The sequence below is a fragment of the Anomaloglossus baeobatrachus genome, chromosome 4, assembly GCF_048569485.1.
Source record: "Anomaloglossus baeobatrachus isolate aAnoBae1 chromosome 4, aAnoBae1.hap1, whole genome shotgun sequence".
Classification (NCBI taxonomy): Eukaryota; Metazoa; Chordata; class Amphibia; order Anura; family Aromobatidae; genus Anomaloglossus; species Anomaloglossus baeobatrachus.
The window spans coordinates 438618474-438643565 of record NC_134356.1 but is presented as its reverse complement, the minus strand read 5'-3'; the positions used below and the strand labels follow the sequence as shown (position 1 = coordinate 438643565).

The following is a 25092-nucleotide window of genomic DNA, read 5'->3' as shown; positions in this document are numbered from 1 at the left end:
CCCCTTGTAGTATTTTGCCCCATCCTACAGTAATGTGCTCATCCTTGTCCCCATCTTATCGTAATGTGCCCATCCTGTAGTAATGTGTCCAGCCTTGTCCCCATCTTATAGTAATGTTCCCCATTCTTGTCCCCTTGTAGCAATCTCCCTATCCTGTGGTACTGTCCCCATCATATAGTTGTCCCATTCTATAGTAATGTGCCCATCCTACAGTAATGTCCCTATCCTATAGTAATGTCCCTTGCCTTGTCCCCATCTTATCATAATGTGCCCATCCTGTAATAATGTGTCCATCCTTGTCCCCATCCTATAGTAACGTCCCCAGCCTTATCCCTTTCCTATAGTAATGTTTCTCATCCTTGTCCCCTTGTAGTAATGTCCCTGTCCTGTAGTACTGTGCCCATCCTTGTCCCCATCCTATAGTAATGACCCCAGCCTTGTCCCCATTCTATAGTCATGTGCCACCTTGTCTCTATTCTATAGTCATGTGCCCACCTTGTCTCTATTCTATAGTCATGTGCCCACCTTGTCCCCATCCTATAGACATGTGCCCACCTTGTCCCCATTCTATAGTAATGTTCCCATCCTGTAGTAATGTGTGTGGGGGGGGGGGGGCTATAACTTACCGAATCCGATCGCTCTCCAGTCCTCAGCTCTCACAGACACCGGAGTGAAGTTGAGGGGGCGGTCACCAGCTCCAGATCCACAGTGATTGGAGAGATCGGTCACAAGGCCGGTCTCTCCAATCAGAGCTGGGGGTGGGTGAAACAGAGATCACCCAGCTCCAGCTAATGATCGGTGCTACAGCTGCACAGATCATGGCTAGATTTCAATGTTTTAGCCATTTTCAATGGCTGAAACATTATAGTGGCTGTGATTGGCTGAGCGGCGTTCGTCAGCCAATCACAGCCTCCGTAGTTCCGGGGAGGAAAAACCACCCCTCCTGAGGTCAGGCAGAGGTCCCCCTCCTCCCTGAATAGAAGGTATTTGCAAAGCAATCGCAGCCACCGGGGCTCCGGGGCCACGATTTCGGCATGACGTACTGGGTACGTCATGGGTCCTTAAGTACCAGGGAGTCATGACGTACCCAGTAAGTCATAGGTCACTAAGGGGTTAATGTGCCGTCCTTCACATACACACAAAACCCCCCCAAAACATTCTTCTCACCTGTCCCGCGTTCCCTCGGCTGCCCATCTCTTCTTCTTGCTGGCTTTAGGCCGTGCCCCCGGTGACTATCGCGGCCCGTGCAGGGGCCGCAGTCCCTGGCAGCGATTTCTGTCAGATGATTGTTTTGCCGGCGCTGTGTGCAGAGCCCTTGACTCTGAGATCAGCGCCGGCAAAACATTCATCTAACAAAGTGCAGACAGTGGCTGCGGCCCCTGCACCCGCCGCGATAGTGAACAGGGGCACGGGCCTGGGGGCCGCGTGTTTGAGACCCCTGCCCTAAGGGTTCTCACACTGGTATATAAATCGGACAGGGGCAATGTGAGAAAAAGAAATCGCAAGGCCCTCGGACCAATGTGAGTCAATGAGGCAGAGCAGATCTGCAAGTGTTTCCTCAGCGGAGATCGGACTAGTGAAAAAAAAAACCCGCAGAATGCTGTATTGCACTCGTCTATCAGACATGACTCGTCAATGTGTGTGAAAAAAAAAATCTGACCATCCGTATGCTGGTTGTTATTTATGGATTCATTATCATTCTGTAGCATAGGACACTGTAAATGATTGTAGAATAATAGTTGCTGAGAAAAAAAACACATTGCATATGGATACTAGAGGAGAAAAAAAATGCATACCGGTACTCGCATAACAAAGTTACCCATACGGATTCCACTCATCCAACTTTTCAGGAGCGGAATGAGACCAGATTTTTACACACTAATGTGAGAATACCCAAGGTTGCACCTAGTGCCTGTGCTTGATTTGAATAGTCATTCTGTGCTGACAGACCTCCTTTAAAGGAGCACAGGATGACTGTTCAAACCAAGCACAGGAGCTTGTGCATTATGGAGGGGTTAATCATTTATATACACCTTCCCACCTGCTTGTTTTCCATGTACTTCTGCCCTTCTTTGGCTCTATGAAGCAAGAGCTGTCAATCAAAGACAGGGAGGAGATACATGGGGAAACAAGCAGGTGGAAAGGTGCACTTAAATGTTTCGCTACACAGGGTGAAACAAGCGCTTGTGGTTGGTTTGAACAGTCATTCTGTGCTGACAGAATCCCTTTAAAACAATTTATTGCGAAGGTGCAGTGATAGGCAAGCCAAGACTAAATGAAGTGTCTACTTTGAACAGTCATTTTGTGCCGACAGACTCTAACTTTTAGGCCAATTGCACATGCTAAGTATTTGATCAATATTTTACCTCAGTATTTGTAGCCCAAACCAGGAGTGGGTGATAAATACAGCAGTGGTGCCATGTTTCTATTATGTTTCCTCTGATTGTTCCACTCCTGGTTTTGACTTACAAATACTGAGTAAAAACGTCACTAAATGCTCAATGTGTGCGTGTGGCTTCAGCTTTTCTTCATACGTTTCCAATGTACCTTTGATTCTGCCTGTCACTTGTAGAAAGCCTTCAGAATCTATCTTCCCAATGTCTCCTGAATGTAACCAACCATCTTTGTCAAAAACCTCTCTTGTTTTATCCTCCATATTCAAGTAGCCCATGAAGACTGTCCGCCCCCAGAAACAGATTTCTCCATTTTCATCCAGGTCCTTGTTCTCAAGCTTCATTTGACATCCAGGGACGGCCTTGCCACAACTGTAACAATACCAATGGCATAATTATTACAGATATGAAAAATGGGACAATCTTATTGGCACCATGTTGCTGTGATAAGATAATTGTGAATATGATGCTATGGAAATACATAATCCATCATGAAGTATTTTGAACAAGTGCCCATTAGTGATGAGTGAGCACTACTATGCTAGATACTGGTAATGAGTGTTCGGATGGGCTTGACTCGTTTACTAAGTATAATATAAATCAAAGGGAAATTCGAGCATGTTCCTTGAAGATCTTCAGGAAAAATGCTAGCGTTCCCCTTGACTTCCATTATACTTAGTACACAAATCGAGCCTGTCAAAGCTCGTTACGAGTACCCGAGTATTCTAGTGCTCGCTCATTACTAGTGCCCAGCACTATAGGCATGAGAAAAGTCACCCTTGTTTTAGTAACCATTCTCATGGTTTGGATCCTAATAAAGAGTGAAGGGTCAAGTGTTCCTTAGGGAAGCCAGTCCTTTCTTATGTCTGGTTCTTTCCAAGTATATTTGATTTTTCTTTTGACACCATCATGACTGAAATGTTTTGCTGTATTTTTTCCTGGCAGTTTATATTTCCCCAATGTGCTGCAACCAAATACTAAACTGGAAACTAAAATGTCTAGAGCAAAATGGAGAAAACTCTACATACAACACACCCTATAGACCGAGATCAGTGTTGCTCATGCCAGCCTTAATGAGGAGATGGGCTGGAGTCAGACACTCCTGATTTATGAAGCAGGGTATGGATGAGGGTGTGTACCTCAACAAAAATGCTACTCCAGTCCCTGCTGGAGTAAGATTTGTGTTGTAGCAAATACCACCACTTATGCATTTGATGAGCAGCGGTCATCATGCCCTGCTCTGCCCAAGCAAGGCAACTTTGTCAGAGCCAAGTGAAAACAGCATGAGTGCCAAAAGTCACAAAATTTTAGAGCAGTTTCAAGTTGAACCAAACCTTTGCAACTTTTTAAGCCAGAATTCTGGTGTAAGAGCTTTAATGAATTGGGCCCATTATGTTTTTTTTGTGGTGTTTTTGTGGTCTTGTAGTATTTTTTCCCAAAAAGCCAGTGTGCCCATACATTACAAGACCTCCTTTTCTTAAGTATGAACACAGACAGCCTGGGAGATCATGAATTTTAACTAAAAAAAATTCTAAAGGTCCAGTCACACTAAGCAACTTACCAGCGATCCCAACAACGATAGGGATCGCTGGTAAGTTGCTAGGAGGTTGCTGGTGAGATGTCACACTGCGACGCTCCAGCGATCCCACCAGCAACCTGACCTGGCAGGGATCGCTGGAGCGTGGCTACACTAGTTGCTGGTGAGCTCACCAGCAACCAGTGACCAGCCCCCAGCGCCGCGTGGAAGATGCTGCGCTTGGTAACTAAGGTAAATATTGGGTAACCAACCCGATATTTACCTTAGTTACCAGCGCACGGAGCTACACGTGCAGGGAGCAGCGCACACTGAGCGCTGGCTCCCTGCTCTCCTAGTTACAGCACACATCGGGTTAATTACCCGATGTGTGCTGTAGCTACATGTGCACAGAGCAGGAGCCGGCACTGACAGTGAGAGCGGCTGAGGCTGGTAACAAAGGTAAATATCGGGTAACCAAGGACAGGGCTTCTTGGTTACCCGATGTTTACTGTGGTTACCAGTGTCCGCAGAAGCCGGCTCCTGCTGCCTGCACATTTAGTTGTTGCTGTCTCGCTGTCACACACAGCGATCTGCGCTTCACAGCGAGACAGCAACAACTAAAAAATGGCCCAGGACATTCAGCAACAACCAACGACCTCACAGCAGGGGCCAGGTTGTTGCTGGATGTCACACACAGCAACATCGCTAGCAACGTCACAAAAGTTGTTCGTTAGCAGCGATGTTGCTTAGTGTGACGGGGCCTTAAAGGCTCTGGAGAGGCCATAAAAAGGGCTGATAATAGTGAATGAGCATTATGTGTAAATGGCCAGTAAACATCCAAAGCGCTAGCAAATCACTCATTGATCAGCAGGTTTAAAAAAAATCAACATCGGCACCACATCACCCAGAGATTTGCATCCAATAACATGATATCTTATGCACACAGAATCATTGTATCGACAATCAATCTGTGCGCACACAATTCTGATGAGCTTGTCTAAACAGGCCAGTAAATGAGCCCCATTTGACTTGTATATAGCAAGCAGCGGTCGTTTAAAGGTACTGTCCAGTCTAAATACACAAGTCTGCAGTGCCTCCGTGTGACTGCAGACTTGTGAATCCTCACATCACACACCCTGTACGCTGTGAGGATTCGCCAATGACAAAACCGGGAACAGTGGTCATGTGGCCGGAGTATTTGATGTGCATACTCCCAGCCAGAATCCGACTAGATGGGCCCCGTCTCACTCAGTGCAAGCGTTTATACTCCCAGTGTATAGTAATGGAGTACAGACAAGCCAGTCAACCAGACTTGGAGGTCTTTCACACATCTGTGCAATTTGGTCCAATGATGGATCACAATGCATGGAATGTTCTCCAGACCTGAGTGTGACAGCTGCATAGCAATACATCAGATTGAATTGCACGGATGTGCGAAAGAGCCCTAAGGAGTAAGCAGTGGTATGCAGGCAACCTAGATATGTTTTTTACAGCACTGAAAACAAATGACTCAATAAAGTGATATGCAAAATTAAAGGGGTTGTCCAGTAATTTTATATTGATAACCTATCCTTAGGATAGGTCATCAATGTGTCATCGGCTGGGGTCCGACACCCCACACCTCCTCCAATCAGCTGTTCTTGGTGGCGGCAGCAGCAGGGAGTTGGAAATGCTCCGTTCCGGAGCTGCTCCGTATTCTGATAGCGGCCATAGCCGGGTACTGCACATTCGCCTCCAATTCAAATCATTAGGAGGCGAATGTACAGTACCCAGCCGCGACCACTATCAGAAGATGGGGCAGCTCCGGAACTGAGTATTTCTGGCCACCTGCTGCCGCCGCTGACACCGAGAGCAGCTGATCTGCAGGAATGTGCGTTGGCAGACTCCAGTCTAGCAGACATTGATGATTTATCCTAAGGATAGGTGATCAGTGTAAGAGTAGTGCACAACTTTTTTAAACAACTTTCAACTCTGCAAAGCAAAAAAAAAATAAAAAAAAAAAATATATAATATGTATATAAAAATAAATTAAGGTTCAGCTGTTCTTTAAAGGGAACCAATCACCAGGATTTTCGTATATAAGCTAAAGCGAGTGCTATGCTGGCACTATCAGGCTAATTCTCTACATACCTTTAGTGGTCAGCTCGGATACATAGGTTTTGAAATCCAAGAAAGTAAAGTTTATAAAATTTGTTGCTTGTTGAGGGACAGGACCTGTGTGAGGTCATACCCATGTGACCTGGTTTCCAGCTTTGTTGGCTGAGGCCCTGCCCCTTCTGGTCACATGGGTATGACCTCACACAGGTTCTGCAAGAGACAAAGTGAATGGTTTGTATAATACTTATGATAATTCTAACAGGGGGAGGGGATAACTCTGAATATATTATCTGATCCTCAGCTGCTGTCACTCAACAAGCAACTCATTTCATAAACTTTACTTTCTTGGATTTCAAAACCTATATATCCGAGCTGACCACTAAAGGTATGTAGAGACTCAGCCTGATAGTGCCAGTATTGCACTGGCTTTAGGTTATATACGTAAATCATGGTGATTGGTTCCCTTTAAGTATGACATATTTAAAATGTATGTGATAGGGGAGCAAAGGGGTTTTCCTGAAGAAAAAGCTGGTTAGCTTTAAAATGGGTAGAATAAACTGTATGTTCTGCTCGTGTGTGTTTTGGAATCCTTCCTCATGGCTCATCCTTCACAGCAGCGCAAAGCAAACACACTACTTTCCATTTCATCTCTGCTTTTGTAAAACGTTGGCATTCACATGTTCGCGTTTCACAGTCTGTGTACACAACCATAACCATAGTCTCTGGACCGACCAGAGGACTCCTGACAAGAACTAACAACCTCACATGTTGTTAGTTTGGGTCAGTTGGCCCTGGAATTGTCCATATACAGACTATGAAACATGCACATGTGAATATAGCTTTAAAAGGTTATCTGATTGTTTTAAAAACATCACCTAAAAAAATGATACTCTGTGTTAGGCCTTATGCACGTCCTGCGGGTGACACACCAGTTCTTTCTATGGTGTTATTTCCATCTCTGCATCATACATTACCCACTAAAGTCTTTCAACAGCCATAAAACTGTATTTATGCATTGCCAGGAATTTTTAAAGGATTTAGCCAGATTATCTGCAGAAAAGGGAACGGATTGTTTACAGGTGTGAAGCTACAAGTGGTACGGGAACTACATAGAAGCAGTAGCTTAAGAGGCTGCAAAATCAAGTAACTGAATTTAGAAAACTAAATCAGAAGCAAAATTATCCAAAGACTTTTGTTTTTGCACTTTTTAAAATTGTGGTAGTTCAACATGATCAATGGCATGAACACTAACAAGAAACTGCTCCTAAGGCAACCCTCTGCCTGCACACCCCTGATGGTGTCATATTGTGGCGTCAAATAGTGCTCAATAGGTGTCAAGCACATAGCGCAGTATTACACCTACATGAATCAAACCCGGGGCACCCAACCTGTTAGAGCAGGAAAACTGCACAAGCTCCCACCTTCCAACCTGGCCATTTTAACACTAGAAGTCCCAGAGAGGGGTTATTTGACATTTCTACCATTGGAACCCTATGGAGCTCGAAATTCCTAGGACTTCTAGTGTTAAAACACATTTTCCCTGCAGAAATTTGTGCGAGTCAGTTTCCTCTGATCACAACCACTCATCAATAATGATCAAACAGGCAGGCGTAAACTAATCTTTAAGTTTACATTTTGAAATAGGCTTGCAATTGCAACTACTGATCTGGTATTAATTACTGAAAATATATAGTACCTTAAATAAGTATTCATACCCTTTGAACTTTTCCACATTTTTTTCACATTATACCCACAAGCAAATGTATTTTATTGTAATTTTGTGTGATATACCAACATTAATTTGCAAGTGTTTGTGAAGTGTAAAAGAAATGATTCACGGTTTTCTAAATATTTAGAAAATATAAATTTGAAAATTGTGTCGTGCATTTGTAGTCAACCCCCTGTAGTATGATACTTCTAAACAAAATCTTGAGTGACTAATTGCCTCCAGAAGTACCCTAATTAGTAAATTGTGTACACTTGTGTGTAATTTATTCTAAGTATAACTACAGATGTTCTGTGAAGCCCTATGAGGTTTGTTTTTGAACATTCGGGATTAAACCACATCATGAAAACCAAGGAAAACACCAGACAAGTGAAGGATAAAGTTGTGGAGAAGAGTAAAGCAGAGTTTGGTTATAAAAGAAAAATAGCCCAAGCTCTGAAAATTTCATGGAGCACTGTTCAATCCATTATCCAAAATTGGAACGAGTAAGGCACAGCTATAAACCTACAAGATGTAGCCATCCACCTAAACTATCCCAAGCAAGGAGAGCACTAATTAGAGAAGCCATCAAGAGGCCCATAGTTACTCTGGAGTAGCTTCTAAGATCCACAGCTCAGGTGGGAGAATCTGTCCACAGGCCAACTAGTAGTCATATATCCCACAAATATGACCTATATGGAAGAGTGGCAAGAACAAAGCCATTTTTGAAAGCAAGCCATAAGAATTCCCTTTTGCAGTTTGAAAAAAGCCATATAGGGGCACAGCTAGCATGTGGAAGAAGGTGCTCTGATGAAATGAGACCAAAGAAAAACTTTTTGGGCTAAATGCAAAATGCTATGTGTGGTGGAAAACTATCACTGCACATTACCCTGAAAACACCATCCCCAATATCAAACATGGTGGTGGCAGCATCATGCTGTGTGGATGCTTTTCTTCAGCAGAGACAGGGAAAATGGTCATATTTGATGAGAAGATGGATGGATCTAAATACAGGGCAATCCTGAAAAATAACCTGTTAGAGGCTGCAAAAGACTGGGGCATAGGTTCACCTTCCAGCAGGACTAGGACCCTAAACATACTGCCAAAGCTACAATGGAATGGTTTAGATCAAAGCATATTCATGTGTTTGAATGGCCCAGTCACAGTCCAGACCTAAATCCCATTGAAAATTTGGGGCAAGACTTCAAAATTGCTGTTCACAGATGTTCTCCATCCAAATTTATTGAGTTAGAGCTATTTTGCAAAGAAGAATGGGCAAACATGTTAGCCTCTATATGTGAAAAGCTGAAAGAGACATACCCAAAAGACTTGCAACAATAATTGCTGTGAAAGGTGGTCCTACAAAGTATTGACACAGGGGGGCTGAATACAAATGCATGTCATAATTTACAGATTTAATTTTTTTTTCTTTACACGTCATATATACTTGCTACTTAGTGTTGGCATATTACATAAAAGCACAATAAAATATTTAAAGGGGTGGTTCACCCATATTTTTTATTGTCTAGATTGATATTATATTGAGAAACAATGTTTCTCTCAAATACCTTATGTTGGCAATAGTGCCTGTGAGAGGCGCTATTGCAGACCGCTGTTCCCCATTCCATGACCCCCGGGCTCCGTGACCTCGGGGATTCGGTGACATCACGTCAAGTTCCTGATACCGCAGCCGGCCGCAGTGTCCGTGAGTGATGGGCTGTGGGCTGTGTTTCACCGCTCGTCACAGCCCATCAGCTCCCTCCTCCCTCACAGCAGAGCGCTGCAAGCAGGAGACACGCTGAGCTATGACAAGCCGTGAAACATCGCCCACAGCTCAGTGAGTCAGGAAGACTGTGGCCGGTTGCAGGGATGTGACGTGTCCGGAACGTGACATGACATCACTGGATCCCCGAGATCACGGAGCCTGGGGTCACAGAGCAGGGAACAGCGGTCTGCAATAGCGCCTCTCACAGGCACTATTGCCAACATAAGGTATTTGAGAGAAACATTGTTTCTCAATATAATATCGATCTAGACAATAAAAAAATCTTTAAGTTTGTAGGTGTAATGTGAAAAAATGTGGAAACATTCACAGGGTATAAATACTTTCTCACGGCACAGTAGGAAGTTTAAGAAGGGGAGATATCATAAGGCCTGTCACGCTGTACTCTAAGATGTACAATAGCAGTACAGCGCAGTAATGTGGGACTGAGAGTATTCCTGAAACTATCTGAGAAGGTAGTTAGCTGGTAAACCACTAGGGGGCGTAAAAGTGGAGGAAACGTATGAGCAGGGAATTCCCTAGCAGAGGTAATACTAGTCAAGCCCACCAGATGGCAGTAGAATCGTCAGAAAGCCGTGTCACAACATGAGGTCTTTGTAAATACACAAGGGCAAAGTCTAAACGTAGTCAGAGGGAAGCAAATAGTCAGTAGCTGGGAAATCAGAGCCTAGAAGCGAGGGGGAGTGGGAAGACAAGACAGAATTAAGGTAAACAGATAAGGAACGAACAGGGAGACAGCGGGAGAGACACTGATGGAAACAGACAATAGAGGAGGTTAACAGGTCAGGTGAACACGGAGGTCAGGAGGGGGCAGGGCTGACAACAGGTCACTCAAGAGCAGAACACAGCAGTGCCAGAAGTATCACTGGCGAAGTCCAAGAGAAACAGTGCCCTAATAAAGCAGCCTGACCTCCAGAACGAGGCAGGAAGGATTAACCCCTAACGTGACCTGCATCAGAAGTGAAACTAAAAAAAGGCTCAGCTCCAGCTGAGCCAGAAGTCAATCATAACAAGGCCTTTGAAAATGACATGACAATGTGAATGTTCATATGTAGGATTGTTTGTTTTCACCTAAACACTGTGTATATATTACAGGGGTTTTCCACTGTTTGTTTGTGTTAAATCTGACCAGAGAGAGCAGATCCTTATAACATAACATAATGAAATAAATGTTACACTTCCAAAATCCTACTACTTCGGCCTCTTGTGCCAGGACTAGAAGTCCCAACAGCCCTTCTATTAATCAGTATACACTGTAGATCTCAGGGGTCAGAAGACTCAATGGACGAGACATCATTACCTCAGTCCTAGCAGAGATCAATGCCGTGGGGGTAAGGTAGCCAAATTTTTAAATTTTATTAAAATTGTTTCCTCTTGGCCAGTTTTCAAAAAGTGATGGAAAACCCTATTAACATTCAGGGTATTTGAAGCATAAAAATATTTTATTGCATTGTTAGGCTGGGGCCACACAGGGACTACTGCGATCCCCTTGCATGAGACTCGGCTCGTGCTGGCAGTACAGCAGAGCCGAGTGTCATGCGTGTGCCCTTGCAACTGAGGTCCGTTCATGCGAGCAGACCTCAGCTGCGGGGGGCGGGCCGGCACTCAGGAGGGGAGGGAGGGATTTCTCTCCCTCTCTCCTGCGTAGCCGGCTATAGCCATTCTCGCACTGCACTAGCAGTACACCGGTGTACCGCGAGTGCAGTGCGATTTTTCTCTCGCCCCATTCACTTGAATGGGTGCGAGAGAAAGAGTCTCAGCTTACAATCGCAGCATGCTGCGATTGTTTTCTCGGTCCGATTAGGGCTGAGAAAATAATCGCTCATGCGTGCTGACACACAGGCTAGAATTGGTCCGAGGGGAATGCGATGTTTTATCGCACTCCACTCGCACCGATTTTCTCGCCGTGTGGCTTAGGCCTTACCTTAAGTCATGTTTACAGAGCATTATGATGAAACGAGGGTGTGGACACATGTTGAAAGCCTATGCACACCCATCCAAAGGTCTATTGGTTTAGCATTAGGGTATGTGCGCACGTTGCTTTTTACCTGCTTTTTACCTGCTTTTTTGCTGCTTTTTCTTCTGCGCTGTTTAATGCCAAAATGGATGTGTTCTTCTATTCAAGCAAAGTCTATGGGAATTTGGGTTTCTTGTTCACACTATGTTGTTCAAAATGCTGCCTTTTTGTGGCAGAACTTTGGTCAAAAACTCAGCTTTGCAGTGCAAAACCCAAATGGCAAAAACAATTGACATGTTGCTTCTTTGAAAAGCTGAGTTTTTGACCAAAGTTCTGCCACAAAAAGGCAGCATTTTGAACAACATAGTGTGAACAAGAAACCCAAATTCCCATAGACTTTGCTTGAATAGAAGAACACATCCATTTTGGCATTAAACAGCGCAGAAGAAAAAGCAGCAAAAAAGCAGGTAAAAAGCAACGTGCGCACATACCCTTACATGGCAGAGCCATATGCAGAGTATGGGTATATTCCCATCTCACATTTTTGCTGTGTTTCCCTATATTTTTTCTATGGATTTTCTTTGTGAATAATTGCATTTTACTGTCCCAGATTTCTGACATCTCATGCACGTAACTTATTTTACACATCACTTAATATAGAGCAGAATTAAGTATGTTGAGCAGCAGCTACAGTTAATACATGTTACAATATGCCTTATTGTTACATGTATTTTTACTGGTAGCAGCTAATCAAAACCTTAAAATGTTTCATAAAGTTTAAAAAAACTATACTGCTCCTGTTAGTCAGCCTTAAATGAATGCAATAATTATGATATCCCCGCAACTCCACATACAATATGATGTCCCCACAGCCCACACACAGTATGATGTCCCCATACACAAGTGCAGTATTTTGTCCCGCACAGCCCCTCACACAGTATAATGTCCCCACAGCCTCTAACATACAATGATGACCCCACAGCCCCTCACCATCATAGCCCCTCAAACAGTGTTTTGTTCCCACAGCCCCTAACACAGTATAATGACTCCACACACAAGTGTGATGCTCCACAGCCCCTAACACAGTATAATAACATGACATAGAAGTATTATGTGCCCACAGCTCCTCACACAATTATGATGCCCCCACAGCCCCTCACACAGTATGACGTTCCCATGAACAATTATGATGTCCACTGTCCCTCAGACAGTATGATGTCCCCACACAAGTATGATGTCCCCACAGCCCCTCATACAGTATGAGGTACCCAGAGCTTCTCACATAGAATGATGGCCTCACAGCCCCTCACACATGCATGAGGTTCCCACAGCTCCTCACAGAGTATTTTGTTCCCATAGCCACTCTCACATTACGATATCCCTATACACAAGTATGATGTCTCCACAGCACCTCACATAGTATAATGGCCCCATAACCCATCCCACAGTATCATGTCCCCATACACAATATGATATGCTCACAGCTCCTCATATACAATGATGTCCCCTCACACAGTATGATGTCCCCACAACCTTTCATATGTGTATGATGTCCCCAAAGCCCCAGACGCATTATTATGTCCCCACAGCCCCTCACACAATTATGATGTCCCTACAGCCTCTCACACATTATGATGCCCCCACAGCCTTTCACGCAGTATGATGTCCCCACTGTCCTCAAAGCCCCTGACACATTATGTCCCCACAGCCCCTAACACAATTATCAAGTCCCCACAGCCCCTCACGTAGTATAATTCCCCCACAACCCATCCCACAGTATGATGTCCCCATACACAAGTATCTGTTGAAGACAGATTTTTCCTGTGAGTTGAGAACATTGAAAGTTAAAGACAGTAACCTTTAAAAGGATTGTGGAGATCTGTGCATGATCAGTAAGTATCAGGCATATGTTGTCTACTAATGAACATGACAAGTGCATAATACCTCCTGACTGTGTGAGTGTCTTAGAAGGTGTGTGGAGTCATAACATCGTCAGCACTGCTTAGGGCTGCTTCACACACAGCGAGATCGCTGCTGAGATCGCTGCTACGTCACGGTTTTTGTGACGCAGCAGTGTCCTCATTAGCAATCTCGCTGTGTGTGACACTGAGCAGCGATCTGGCCCCTGATGTGAGATCGCTGCTCGTTACACACAGCCCTGGTTCGTTTTTTTATTGTTGCTCTCCCGCTGTGACGCACAGATCGCTGTGTGTGACAGCGAGAGAGCGACGAAATGAAGCGAGCAGAGAGCAGGAGCCGGCATCTGGCAGCTGCGGTAAGCTGTAACCAGGGTAAACATCGGGTAACCAAGGTGGTTACCCGATATTTACCTTCGTTACCAGCCTCTGCCGCTCTCACGCTGCCTGTGCTGCCGGCTCCTGCTCTCTGCACATGTAGCTGCAGTACACATCAGGTTAATTAACCCGATGTGTACTGTAGCTAGGAGAGCAGGGAGCCAGCGCTAAGCGGTGTGCATGGCTCCCTGCTCTCTGCACATGTAGCTGCAGTACACATCGGGTTAATTAACCCGATGTGTACTGTAGCTAGCAGAGCAGGGAACCAGAGCTAAGCAGTGTGCGTGGCTCCCTGTTCTCTGCACATGTAGCGACGTTATGATCGCTGCTGCGTCGCTGTGTTTGACAGCTAAGTAGCGATCATAACAGCGACATACAAGGTCGCTGCTACGTCACAGAAAATGGTGACGTAACAGCGACATCGTTGTCGCTGTCGCTATGTGTGAGCCCAGCTTTACTTTCAGTGTGGAAGTGAGCAGCTTTGGAAGGAGCTGTAAAATCCTTTAAAGATTAACTACACTTGTCATAACAGTTGCTCGGCAGCACTAATTAGAATTATTACATTGAAAATACTGTAATGTTTTACTAACAACATATTTAAAGGTGTAAAGGCCGCTTTACACGCTGCAATATCGGTACCGATATCGCTAACGTCGGTACCCTCCCCCATCTGTTGTGCGACACGGGCCAATCGCTGCCCGTGCCGCACAACATCGCCCAGACCCGTCACACTACTTACCTGCCTGGCGACGTTGCTGTGACTGGCGAACCGCCTCCTTTCTAAGGGGGCGGTTCGTTCAGTGTCACAGCGACGTCACAGCAGCATCACTAAACTGCCGCCCAATAGAAGCGGAGGGGCGGAGATGAGTGGGACGTAACATCACGCCCACCTCCTTCCTTCCGCATAGCGGCCGGGAGGCAGGTAAGGAGAGGTTCCTCGTTCCTGCGGTGTCACACGGAGCGATGTGTGCTGCCGCAGGAACGAGGAACAACCTCGTTACTGCTGCAGTAACGATTTTTGAGAATGGACCCCCATGTCACCGATGAGCGATTTTGCACGTTTTTGCAACGATGCAAAATTGCTCATAGGTGTCACACGCAACGGCATCGCTAATGCGGCCGGATGTGCGTCACCAATTCCGTGACCCCAACGAGTTTGCATTAGCGATGTCGTAGCGTGTAAAGCCCCCTTAAAGGGAACCTGTCAGCAGAAATTTCCCCTAAAACCTCACAGATTCCCCCTCTGCAGCTCGTGGGCTGCATTCTAGAAAGGTCCCTGTTAGTATTGTGCCCACTTTCTGACCAAAAAAAAGAGTTTATAAAGAGGTACCTTTTTGGCTTCGGATTCTATAAATCAGACACGGGGGCGGGCAGCCTGATGGCCGTTATTCTGCCCCCTGGTCCTGTATGCCGCCCCCATCGCTGATTTCCATACTTTTGGACGCCGCCCACTGCTCCAGCCATCCCCGCGCATGCCCAGTGCCAGTCTCACGGGACTGAGCACTGTGACTGCTGGTGACGTGTGCGCAGGCAAGTGATTATGGGCGGGACTGTGACTGTTATCAGCAAGTACCCGCCCATATTCTCGTGCGCGCGCAAACCTCTCCAGCGTCACACTGTGCTCAGTGTAGATGCTAGACTGTATGGGCTGCTTCCAGGGATGACGTCCCTTTGTCACGTGATAGGGGCGTGTTCAAAATACTATCACGTGACAAAGGGATGTCATACCTGGAAGCAGCCCATACAGTCTAGCATCTACACTGAGCACAGTGTGACGCTGGAGAGGTTTGCGCGCTCACGAGATTATGGGCGGGTACTTGCTGATAACAGTCACAGTCCCGCCCATAATCACTTGCCTACGCACACGTCACCAGCAGTCACAGTGCTCAGTCCCGTGAGACTGGCACTGGGCATGCGCGGGGATGGCTGGAGCAGTGGGCGGCGTCCAAAAGTATGGAAATCAGCGATGGGGGCGGCATACAGGACCAGGGGGCAGAATAACGGCCAAAAGGCTGCCCGCCCCCGTGTCTGATTTATAGAATCCGAAGCCAAAAAGGTACCTCTTTATAAACTCTTTTTTTTGGTCAGAAAGTGGGCACAATACTAACAGGGACCTTTCTAGAATGCAGCCCACGAGCTGCAGAGGGGGAATCTGTTAGGTTTTAGGGGAAATTTCTGCTGACAGGTTCCCTTTAAGTCCATGGTTAACATGTTCTATACTAAATCTCGGGCCAGTCACATCTACTGATGGCAAATGTGACTGTCTCTGTGTGCTTATCTGCATAATGTATAGGTGCATGAGTCTGGTCCATAAAACAAACCGGAGTTGTACATGCTGCCACTTTATTTACATGGACCATTGTTTCATATGAAAATTCACCCCTGTGCCCTTACCCAGCAGTTATTGGATGAGTGTCTCTAATATAGGTGTAAGGGGTGGGCAGACCCCTTACAAGGAGGTACAGTTTCCCCAGAGTGTTGATGTGATTTAATAAAAATGTTTTATGGTTATTACACTGTTTTAGTGGGATCCCCTGGTGGCCGGGTGGGACGGCTGTCTCCACAGAAACAGGGCAGAGGAAAGGAGGAGCCGGCAGAAGAAAGGGGAGGGAGAAGGAGAGTTGTGAGGGAAAAAGTTAGAGCCAGCAGGCAGTCGAGTCCGGGACGGGAGAGAAGAAGCAGAGAAGGGGCAGAGTGTGGGAGCTGGGTGAATAGGAAAGCCAGAGAAAGGAAGAGGAGAAGTAGCCTCAAGTGCGAGCAGTACTGGTGTGGGTCCAGTTTATGTTAGCCGGAGTGGGAGCCAGGTGAAGAGGATTAGCCGGGCACATCCCCACTGGAGGATACGTCAAGGAACAGGTTTTTCCCCTTAGCAAAAAGTGTGAAGTCACCTGAAGTGTTGTGCCTCTGTGAAGAAGAAGTGCTTAATAAAAAATGCCTGCTGGTTCAATTGATCCATGTCTGCAGAGTCTCTGTACAACTGACGACGGCGTCTGCACCGCCACACTCTGCCCCACCAAGTCATCTCCTGTCCCCAAAGTGACGGCGGCACCAGGGGTAAGCCTAGCAGTAGGGGCCACGACTACAATCCCCGAGGCACCCCTGGCACCCCGTTACATAGGCTCGTCTGAATGATCCCTAGAGGCCAGCCTTTTGTATCATTTCATGAAAAAATTAAGCATTCTTACCACTGAAAGCGATGGTTGTGAGGGCCAGACATAACATGGGGCCCTGATGTCTCACTCATGCCATAAGCTTCATATAAAGTAATATTGAGTCCCAGGAAAAATTCCAGTGTCTCTGCAGAGATTGGAGCCGCACCTGAGAAGTGTTTGTGGCAATGAGAAAACCCCAACATCTTGCGAATTTTGGATAAGACCAAGAAGTCAGCCACGGTTGGAAGAAATGTCTTCAGTTCACCACTGAGAACAAATAAGCACACCAATGATTAATGTTTTGTATATTTTCTTATGGGCTTGTTAATAATACTCAAATATTACTACTGATTATAGTTTTATAGATGAAAGGAGTATGTCAATTATTGTTATAGCCAGATGTACAAATATTTTTTTTATTAAAACTGGTTTTCCACTTTTATTATTCTTAAGAAAAGCAAAATCATATTCAAGAGAGAAGTGATTAATAAATATTTCCCTCATCATCCTCTGAGATTTGTTCCCACTCCTCTAAGTTGAGCGCACAGCTTTAACATCCCTTCTGTTACAACCTAAAGGGTGTTTTACACGCTGCGACATCGCTAGTGATAGCACCCACCCCCGTCGTATGTGCGACATTTGGTGCTCGTTGCTGTAGCGAACATTATCGCTACGGCAGCGTCACACGCACATACCTTGTCAGCGACATCGCTGTGACCGCCGAACAACCCCTCCCTCAAGGGGGAGGTGCGTTCGACGTCATAGCGACGTCACTGCGGCGTCACTATGCGGCCGTCCAATAGAAGCAGAGAGCCGGAGATGAGCGGGACGTAACATCCCGCCCACATCCTTCTTTCCACATTGCCGGTGGATGCAGGTAAGGAGATGTTCGTCGTTCATGAGGTGTCACACATAGCGATGTGTGGTGCCGCAGGAACGGCGAACAACATCGTACCTGCAGCAGCAACGATATTAAGGAAAGGAGCGACATGTCAACGATCACCGTTTTTGAACGATTTTGCAATCTTTGATCGTCGCTCCTTGGTGTCACACCTGCGATGTCGCTAACGGCGCCGGATGTGCGTCACTAACGACGTGACCCCGACGCGACGATCTATCGGTAGCGATGTTGCAGCGTGTAAAGCACCCTTAAGGCCCCATATTGTCTCTTCACTTAACATTATGTATAGTTCTATATAAAGTGTTGTATATTTCTATGTAGACTCTCCATAGTCCTTATAACACTGGATATTTATATGGCAGTATACATGGCTCCAGTGAAATGCATGAGGCTTAAGAGAAAGCTTTTAATGTCTCTCTTTTGGATCAATTCCCAATTTTTGCATGGAAAAACCTCACCAAAATGCACTCTATGGCTATGTGCGTACGTTGCGTAATTACATGCAGTTATGCTGCGCTTTGTAGCGCAGCGTAACTGCATGCGTCCTGCGTCCCCTGCATAATCTATGAAGATTATGCAGGAGCCGTGCACACGTGGCGTCTTAGAGCGCAGTGCTTCGGCTGCTGCCCGAAGCGCGCGTTCTAAGAAGTGACATGTCACTTCTTCCGTGCGCTTTGCCTGCAGTCCCTGCTCTGTCTATGGGAGGAGCAGCAGGCAGAGCGCATGGAATCGGCTTTTTTTTTTTTCACTACGGACATTTTCTGCAGCGATTTGAAGCGCACGTGTGCTCTTCAGATCGCTGCAGAAATTTCTGCAATGACTGTACGCAACGTGTGCACATAGTCTATGAGCTAGGAAAACAATGTTGGCAGTTACATAGTTTACTGTTTTTATGGCTCATTAACCTCTACAACAAGAAATGATTCTGGTGCCATAAAGCCTTTCATGGCTGCATAAAATAGCATTTTATAACCAAATAAACTATTCTACACTGAGGAAGATATGGGTAACAGGAATAAGCATGAGCTAAAAGGGAATGTCCGATACATAAAATGTCCTGTATAAATATCTATCTTTAAACCATAGCCACATTTGTACTTTGCCTTGATTAAAGATTCCCTACTGTTCTCCCTGTCCTGCCAATCCCTATATCTGTTTTTTTATTTACATTACTTGACACATTTTATTTGAGGGGAGTCTTAAAGGGAATCTGTCAGCAGGTTTTTGCTCTTCAATCTGAGGTCAACACAATATAGGGCAAGAGAGCCTGATTTCAGGGATGTGTCAGTTACTAGGCTGGGTGTTGTAGTTTCAGTACAATCAAGTGGTGTTTATTGCTCCATTACTAGGTCTCACATGCTCAGCAGTCAGGCTAATCTGTATAACCCTGCCCACATCACAAATTTGATGCTTGCTAACAGTTCACAGTGTACATGGCCAATCTGGAGTGTGGGCGAGGTAGTAATAAGCCCAGAAGTCTGAGCTCTGCCACATTTACATTAGGTAAAACAGAAAACTACACCAAGCAGTCCAAGTGATACGTCCCTGAAATCAGGCTGTCACTGACTGGAAGTGACCTATGGAGCTTTGTTCTGAGAATGTTCTCAGAACAAAGCTCCATAAGCATCAATTGGCATCGTGGGACATTACTCCACTGGATTACATCGGAACTGCCAGGATTTCTTTTTACTGGGGGGAGTGTTTATTCACCAATTGGATTACGTCGGAAGTGCAATGATTTTTTTTATTCAATAAATTGGTGAACGAGGAAGTGTGGGGAAGTGCTTATCCAACTAAACTACTTTTCCGTGTGTGTGTGTGTGTGTGTTTTTAACTCTATACTTACCGGGTCAGTAATGGGGGTGTCTGATAGATGCCTCTCCATTACTAACCCCTGGCCTTGATGTCGGCTGTCAATTCACAGTTGATATCAATACCAATAGTATTACCCTGATAGCCACTGCACTAAAGCAGGGCAAAGCACCAGAATTGGCACATCTAATGGGTGTGCCACTTCTGGGGCAGCTGTGGGCTGCTATTTTTAGGCTAGGAGGGGCCAAATAACCATGGGCCTACCCAGCCTGATAATACCAGCCCTCAGCTGTCCGCTCATCCCTATCCCTAACTTTACAGATGAACATTCACCATTGTGGGTGCGGCATGCAGGAAGACGAAGACAAAGACAGCAGCCAGTGAGCACTCTTAGTCTGATGAGGAAGCTGTCATCAGCCAGCATTCCTCTCTTCTTGTATGACACTCAACCTTTTTGAATGCCTGCCGCTATCAGCATTACGGCCCTGAATTGAGGATGCAATTTTGTGGAACTTCCATATGACAGGTTCTCCTCCTGCATTTATTTGTGCAGCTTTCCTCATAAACCTCATAAATTGCTTGTCAAAGGCTCAAAATTGGAGAAGGCTGATGGACTAGTCTGATCACAAGCTTCTCCTCCACACCAGTAGCCATTTATTGGACAAGTGAGCAGTACAATTTGTGAGGAAAAGTGCACTAATAAATGCAGGAGGAGTAAAGGTACCGTCACACTTAACGACGCTCCAGCGATCCCACCAGCGATATGACCTGGCAGGGATCGCTGGAGCGTCGCTACATGGTCGCTCGTAAGCTGTCAATCAGGCAGATCTCCACAGCGATCAGAGCTCAGCCACCAGCGACCCGTGTAACGACGCTGTGCTTCGTAACCATGGTGCAAATTGGGTTACTAAGCAAAACGCTTTGCTTATAGTTACCTGATGTGTACCTTGGCTACAAGTGCAGGGAGCAGGGAGCCGGCTTCTAGAAGCTGCGGACGCTGGTAACCAAGGTAAATATCGAGTAACCAAGCAAAGCCTTTACTTGGTTACCCGATGTGTACCTTGGTTACCAGCGTCCGCAGAAGCCGGCTCCCTGCACATTCAGATCGTTGCTCTCTCGCTGTCAAACACAGTGATGTGTGCTTCACAGCGGGAGAGCAACGAGCAAAAAATGGTCCGGGACAATCAGCAACAACCAGCGACCTCACAGCAGGGGCCAGGTCGTTGCTGGATGTCACACACAGTGACATCGCTAGCAAGATCGCTGTTGCGTCACAATAAACGTGACTCAGCAGCGATGCCGCTTAGTGAGACGTGGCCTTTAGTGCCACACCATTATGTCCTCAACATATCTGTTACCTTAAAGATAACGTGGCCAATTCTTTAAGCCGGATGAAACAACAGTGACAATGTAAACAATTTTCATTAAAAGATAATATCGATGATAATAAAATTAGATAAAAAAAAATAACCAAGGCGTACCACTGGCATAAAAGCTTCGCCTTTCTATCTTTCTGATTGATAATGGTTCTGGCTGCTTTTACTGAACAGAATAATCTATCCTGCCTGTCAATGTAAAATATTTGTAATCCAATAGACGACTGAGCGGCAGTGGTGTAATGTTGGTGGCCAGCACTCGGGGCAGGGCAAGAATTTTGTGCTCCCTAGCTCATGGACTATTAGCACTCTCGAAGTCTAATATGGGCTCAGAGTAGGCACTCACTACACCAGCAGCAGAAATATATAATCCCTGCTTTTCTCCCTTGATAGCTCTTCTTCTTATGGCTTATTCTTGGAGCCCCTGCAGATGCCTGAGATCCAAGTAATAGTTTTAACAATAAAAACATTGTCCTTTCTATGCCAGGTTTACACAAGCATATTTAGCCATTAATATACGGACCGCAATGCTCGATGTGGAGGTGGATCTCCCAGCCCAAATTTACAACCTCATAAGAACCTCAAAATTTTAGATCAGGAGACCTGCTGCCAGACCAGGCCATGTAGTCTGCAAACAGACTGCAAAATAAGCCACCCTCATAACAGTATCCTAAAGGACAATACCACTTGAAGCTTTTTAGGTCCACTTAAAAAAGCAAAAAAAGTAATTTTTTTGTACCAAAGTATAAAGTTTCTAAAAGAAATATGTTTTATGTATTTCATACTTCCTTGATAGATTCAAGTTTCTTTCCAGGCTGATGGACATTGCCCAGGACAGCATCTTTCTCTTGACTATTCCTGCTTGTGCCGACACCTCTTTAATACGTTCCATGATCTTCTCCCAAACTCTTGGGACTCCCATGTGTGATGTGGGTTGTGCCTCCTTCAGTGTATCCACCAAGGTACCCTGTTATCAAAACACAGCACAATAACTACTAAAACACAAAGGTCTAATAGGCTATATCAATCTTTTAGAGATGACATATGCTATGGTATGTCATTCTTGCATGATCAATACAAGTTCAACCACTGGCATCGCCATTTATTCTGGGAATTAAGAAAGGAATTCCCACAATTAAAGCGGGCTTTACACGCAACAACATCACTAACGAGATGTCGTTGGGGTCACGGAATTCGTGACGCACATCCGGCCTCGTTAGCGACGTTGTTGCGTGTGAAACGCACGAACGACCGTTAACGATCAAAATTACTCACCTAATCGTTGATCGTTGACACATCCTTTTAATCCCAATTATCGTTGCTGTTGCAGGACGCTGGTTGTTCGTCATTCCTACGGCAGCACACATCGCTACGTCGCTGACACCGCAGGAACGAGGAACATCACCGTGCCCTGCGGCCACCCGCAATGAGGAAGGAAGGAGGTGGGCGGGATGTTCGGCCCGCTCATCTCTGCCCCTCCGCTTCTATTGGGCGGCCACTTAGTGACGCCGCTGTAACGCCGAACGAACCGCCCCCATAGAAATGAGGCTGTTCACCGGCCACAGCGATGTCGCAAGGCAGGTAAGTATGTGTGATGAGGACTAGGGATGTTGTGCGCCGCGGGCAGCGATTTTCCTGTGACGCACTACCGACGGGGGCGGGTGCTTTCACCAGCAACATCACTAGTGATGTCACTGCGTGTAAAGCAGCCTTTATTCTGCATAGGTGCAATATGAAAGAGAAGTATAGGAACAGGGCGAGGAGGGGGAAGAATACAAATGTACAGTACTTATACTGACATTTAGAGTTTGCTCATCTTGGTGATGATTCTATTATGCGAGAAAATCGGATGCATTATGCAATTTAATACTAGGATCAAATTGTGCTCTCATTAGGAACTGAGTGTCATTCACTGTGCTCCTCTTCTCTCGCATGTATCGGCATATATTGTATCGCACTTGAATATCATCCAAGTGCTGTCTGAGGTTTTTCATACATCCATAGACTTGTATGGGTATGCACCGTCCAATGTACGCTGCCAATTACAGCATGCAGCAATTTTTTCTCATGCCAAATCAGGCTGGGAAGGGCCAAATAACCATGGACTTTCCCAGTCTGATAATATCAGCCCTCAGCTGCTTACTTTACCTTTCCTAGTTATCAGAAAATGGAGAGACCCCATAGCCTGTTTTTCATTTAATTTTTTATTTATTTGGTCACTATCTGTACAATCTATCTAGCTATCAGCTACCTATCATCTATCTCTCGATATAATTTCTCTCTAGGTATGTAGCTAATATCATTTATCGTCTATCTATCATTTATGCATGTATGGATTTCTTTATCTATTTATCTATCTATCTATCTATCTATCTATCTATCTATCTTATCTACCTACCTACCTATCTATCTCTCTCTCTATCTATCTATCTTTCTATCTTTGCACATCATTAACACATTCATATCAGTGTCATGCTTTTTTTTTTTCCAGTATGTGCAATATGGATGACACATGGATTACATACTCGTACACGTGGATGACATGTGGATAGCACACAGATGACACATGTACACACGGATTGCATATGGATAGCACGCAGATGACACACGTAGACACAGATGTCACACACACGGCACACCATGTCATACACACGGATGACACATGGGTGGCACACAATGTCATACACACGGATGGCACACGGACGGCACAAACATACACACGCATGGCCGCACTGATTGTCAAATCGGAATGTGCCACACTTGCATTTTCTTGTGCACAGGTGTGAAGGAGCCTTAGCATCAGGAGAATATAAATGCACAGGTATGGGAGCCAGTCTGGGGACGTATCTATGAGGCAAGATGTGCCTTGATTTAATACGATTCCTTCGCAGTATGAAATATCTTGTAATATGAATGTATAATACCCTTAGAGCATCAGGGTTTGCAAAGTACACATGTTCTCCCCACTTGATTCCTGTCCACAGGTCGTATATCTGAGCTGCGATGTGACTAAGTGGCAGGTAACTGACAATTGACTCTTGTTGGATTTCTGCAGGCTGCATGTCTCCGGCACGGCTGGCATGGGCGGCTGTCCAGGTGATCTGTGTGAGAATAATGCATTTTTAAACCAAATTAGAAATATAATTTTTTTTGTTGTATAAGTCAATCGCAGTGTTAACTTTCATCTGAAAAATACATGTAATGTTTTGCAATCAAATGTCAGAAGATGTTAAATCCCTTTCCGCATTCTCTGTCTCTGTCACTTTAGACTATGTGAAGGACATTTTACACTAAGGCAAATAATAAACTGGTTTTGCTCCATTCCATTGTGCTATTTTGTTTTCTGTATACCCCATATGGTCTGACTTTTTCTGTAACTTATAAAAATAACCTATTCCTTCTAGAAGTCTATACATATAGTGCCCTTGAGAACCTGTCCATTAGTCATTGAGGCTGTATATAGTCATATAGCCAATGGACTCCACCATAAAGACATCAGCCATTGGGCTGTGTTGTGTGAATGAGTTCTAAAGGTGCTCTTAAGGCCACGTCTCACTAAGCAACATCGCTAGCAACATCGCTGCTGAGGCACGACTTTTGTGACGTTGCTAGCGATGTTGCTGTGTGTGTGACATCCAGCAACAACCTGGCCCCTGCTGTGAGGTCGCTGGTTGTTGCTGAATGTCCTGGACCATTTTTTAGTTGTTGCTCTCCCGCTGTGAAGCACACATCGCTGTGTGTGACAGCGACAGAGCAACAACTAATGTGCAGGCAGCAGGGAGCCGGCTTCTGCGGACGCTGGTAACCAATGTAAATATTGGGTAACCAAGAAGCCCTTTCCTTGGTTACCTGATATTTACCTTCGTTACCAGCGTCCGCCGCTCTCACGCGGCGAGTAACGGCTCCCTGCTCCCTGCACACATAGCCAGACTACACATCGAGTAATTAACCCGATGTGTACTCTGGCTAGGAGTGCAGGGAGCCAGCGCTAAGTGGTGTGCGCTGGTAACCAAGGTAAATATCGGGTTGGTTACGCGATATTTACCTTAGTTACCAAGCGCAGCATCGCTTCCACGCGTCGCTGCTGGCTGGGGGCTGGTCACTGG

The 25092-nt window shown here is 45.5% G+C and overlaps 1 protein-coding gene across 2 annotated transcripts in view; it reads right to left on the bottom strand.

Moving 5' to 3' along the window:
• ACSBG1 (acyl-CoA synthetase bubblegum family member 1) overlaps window positions 1-25092 on the bottom strand; it is a 155822-nt gene that overhangs the window by 3007 nt on the left and 127723 nt on the right. For both annotated transcript variants that reach the window (XM_075345498.1, XM_075345499.1), the window contains 4 exons: window positions 23911-24087; window positions 21772-21953; window positions 16931-17164; window positions 2548-2765 (listed from right to left, as the gene is read on the bottom strand). In XM_075345498.1, the coding sequence (XP_075201613.1) occupies window positions 2548-2765; window positions 16931-17164; window positions 21772-21953; window positions 23911-24087 (811 nt within the window). The remainder of the gene's footprint in view (window positions 1-2547; window positions 2766-16930; window positions 17165-21771; window positions 21954-23910; window positions 24088-25092) is intronic.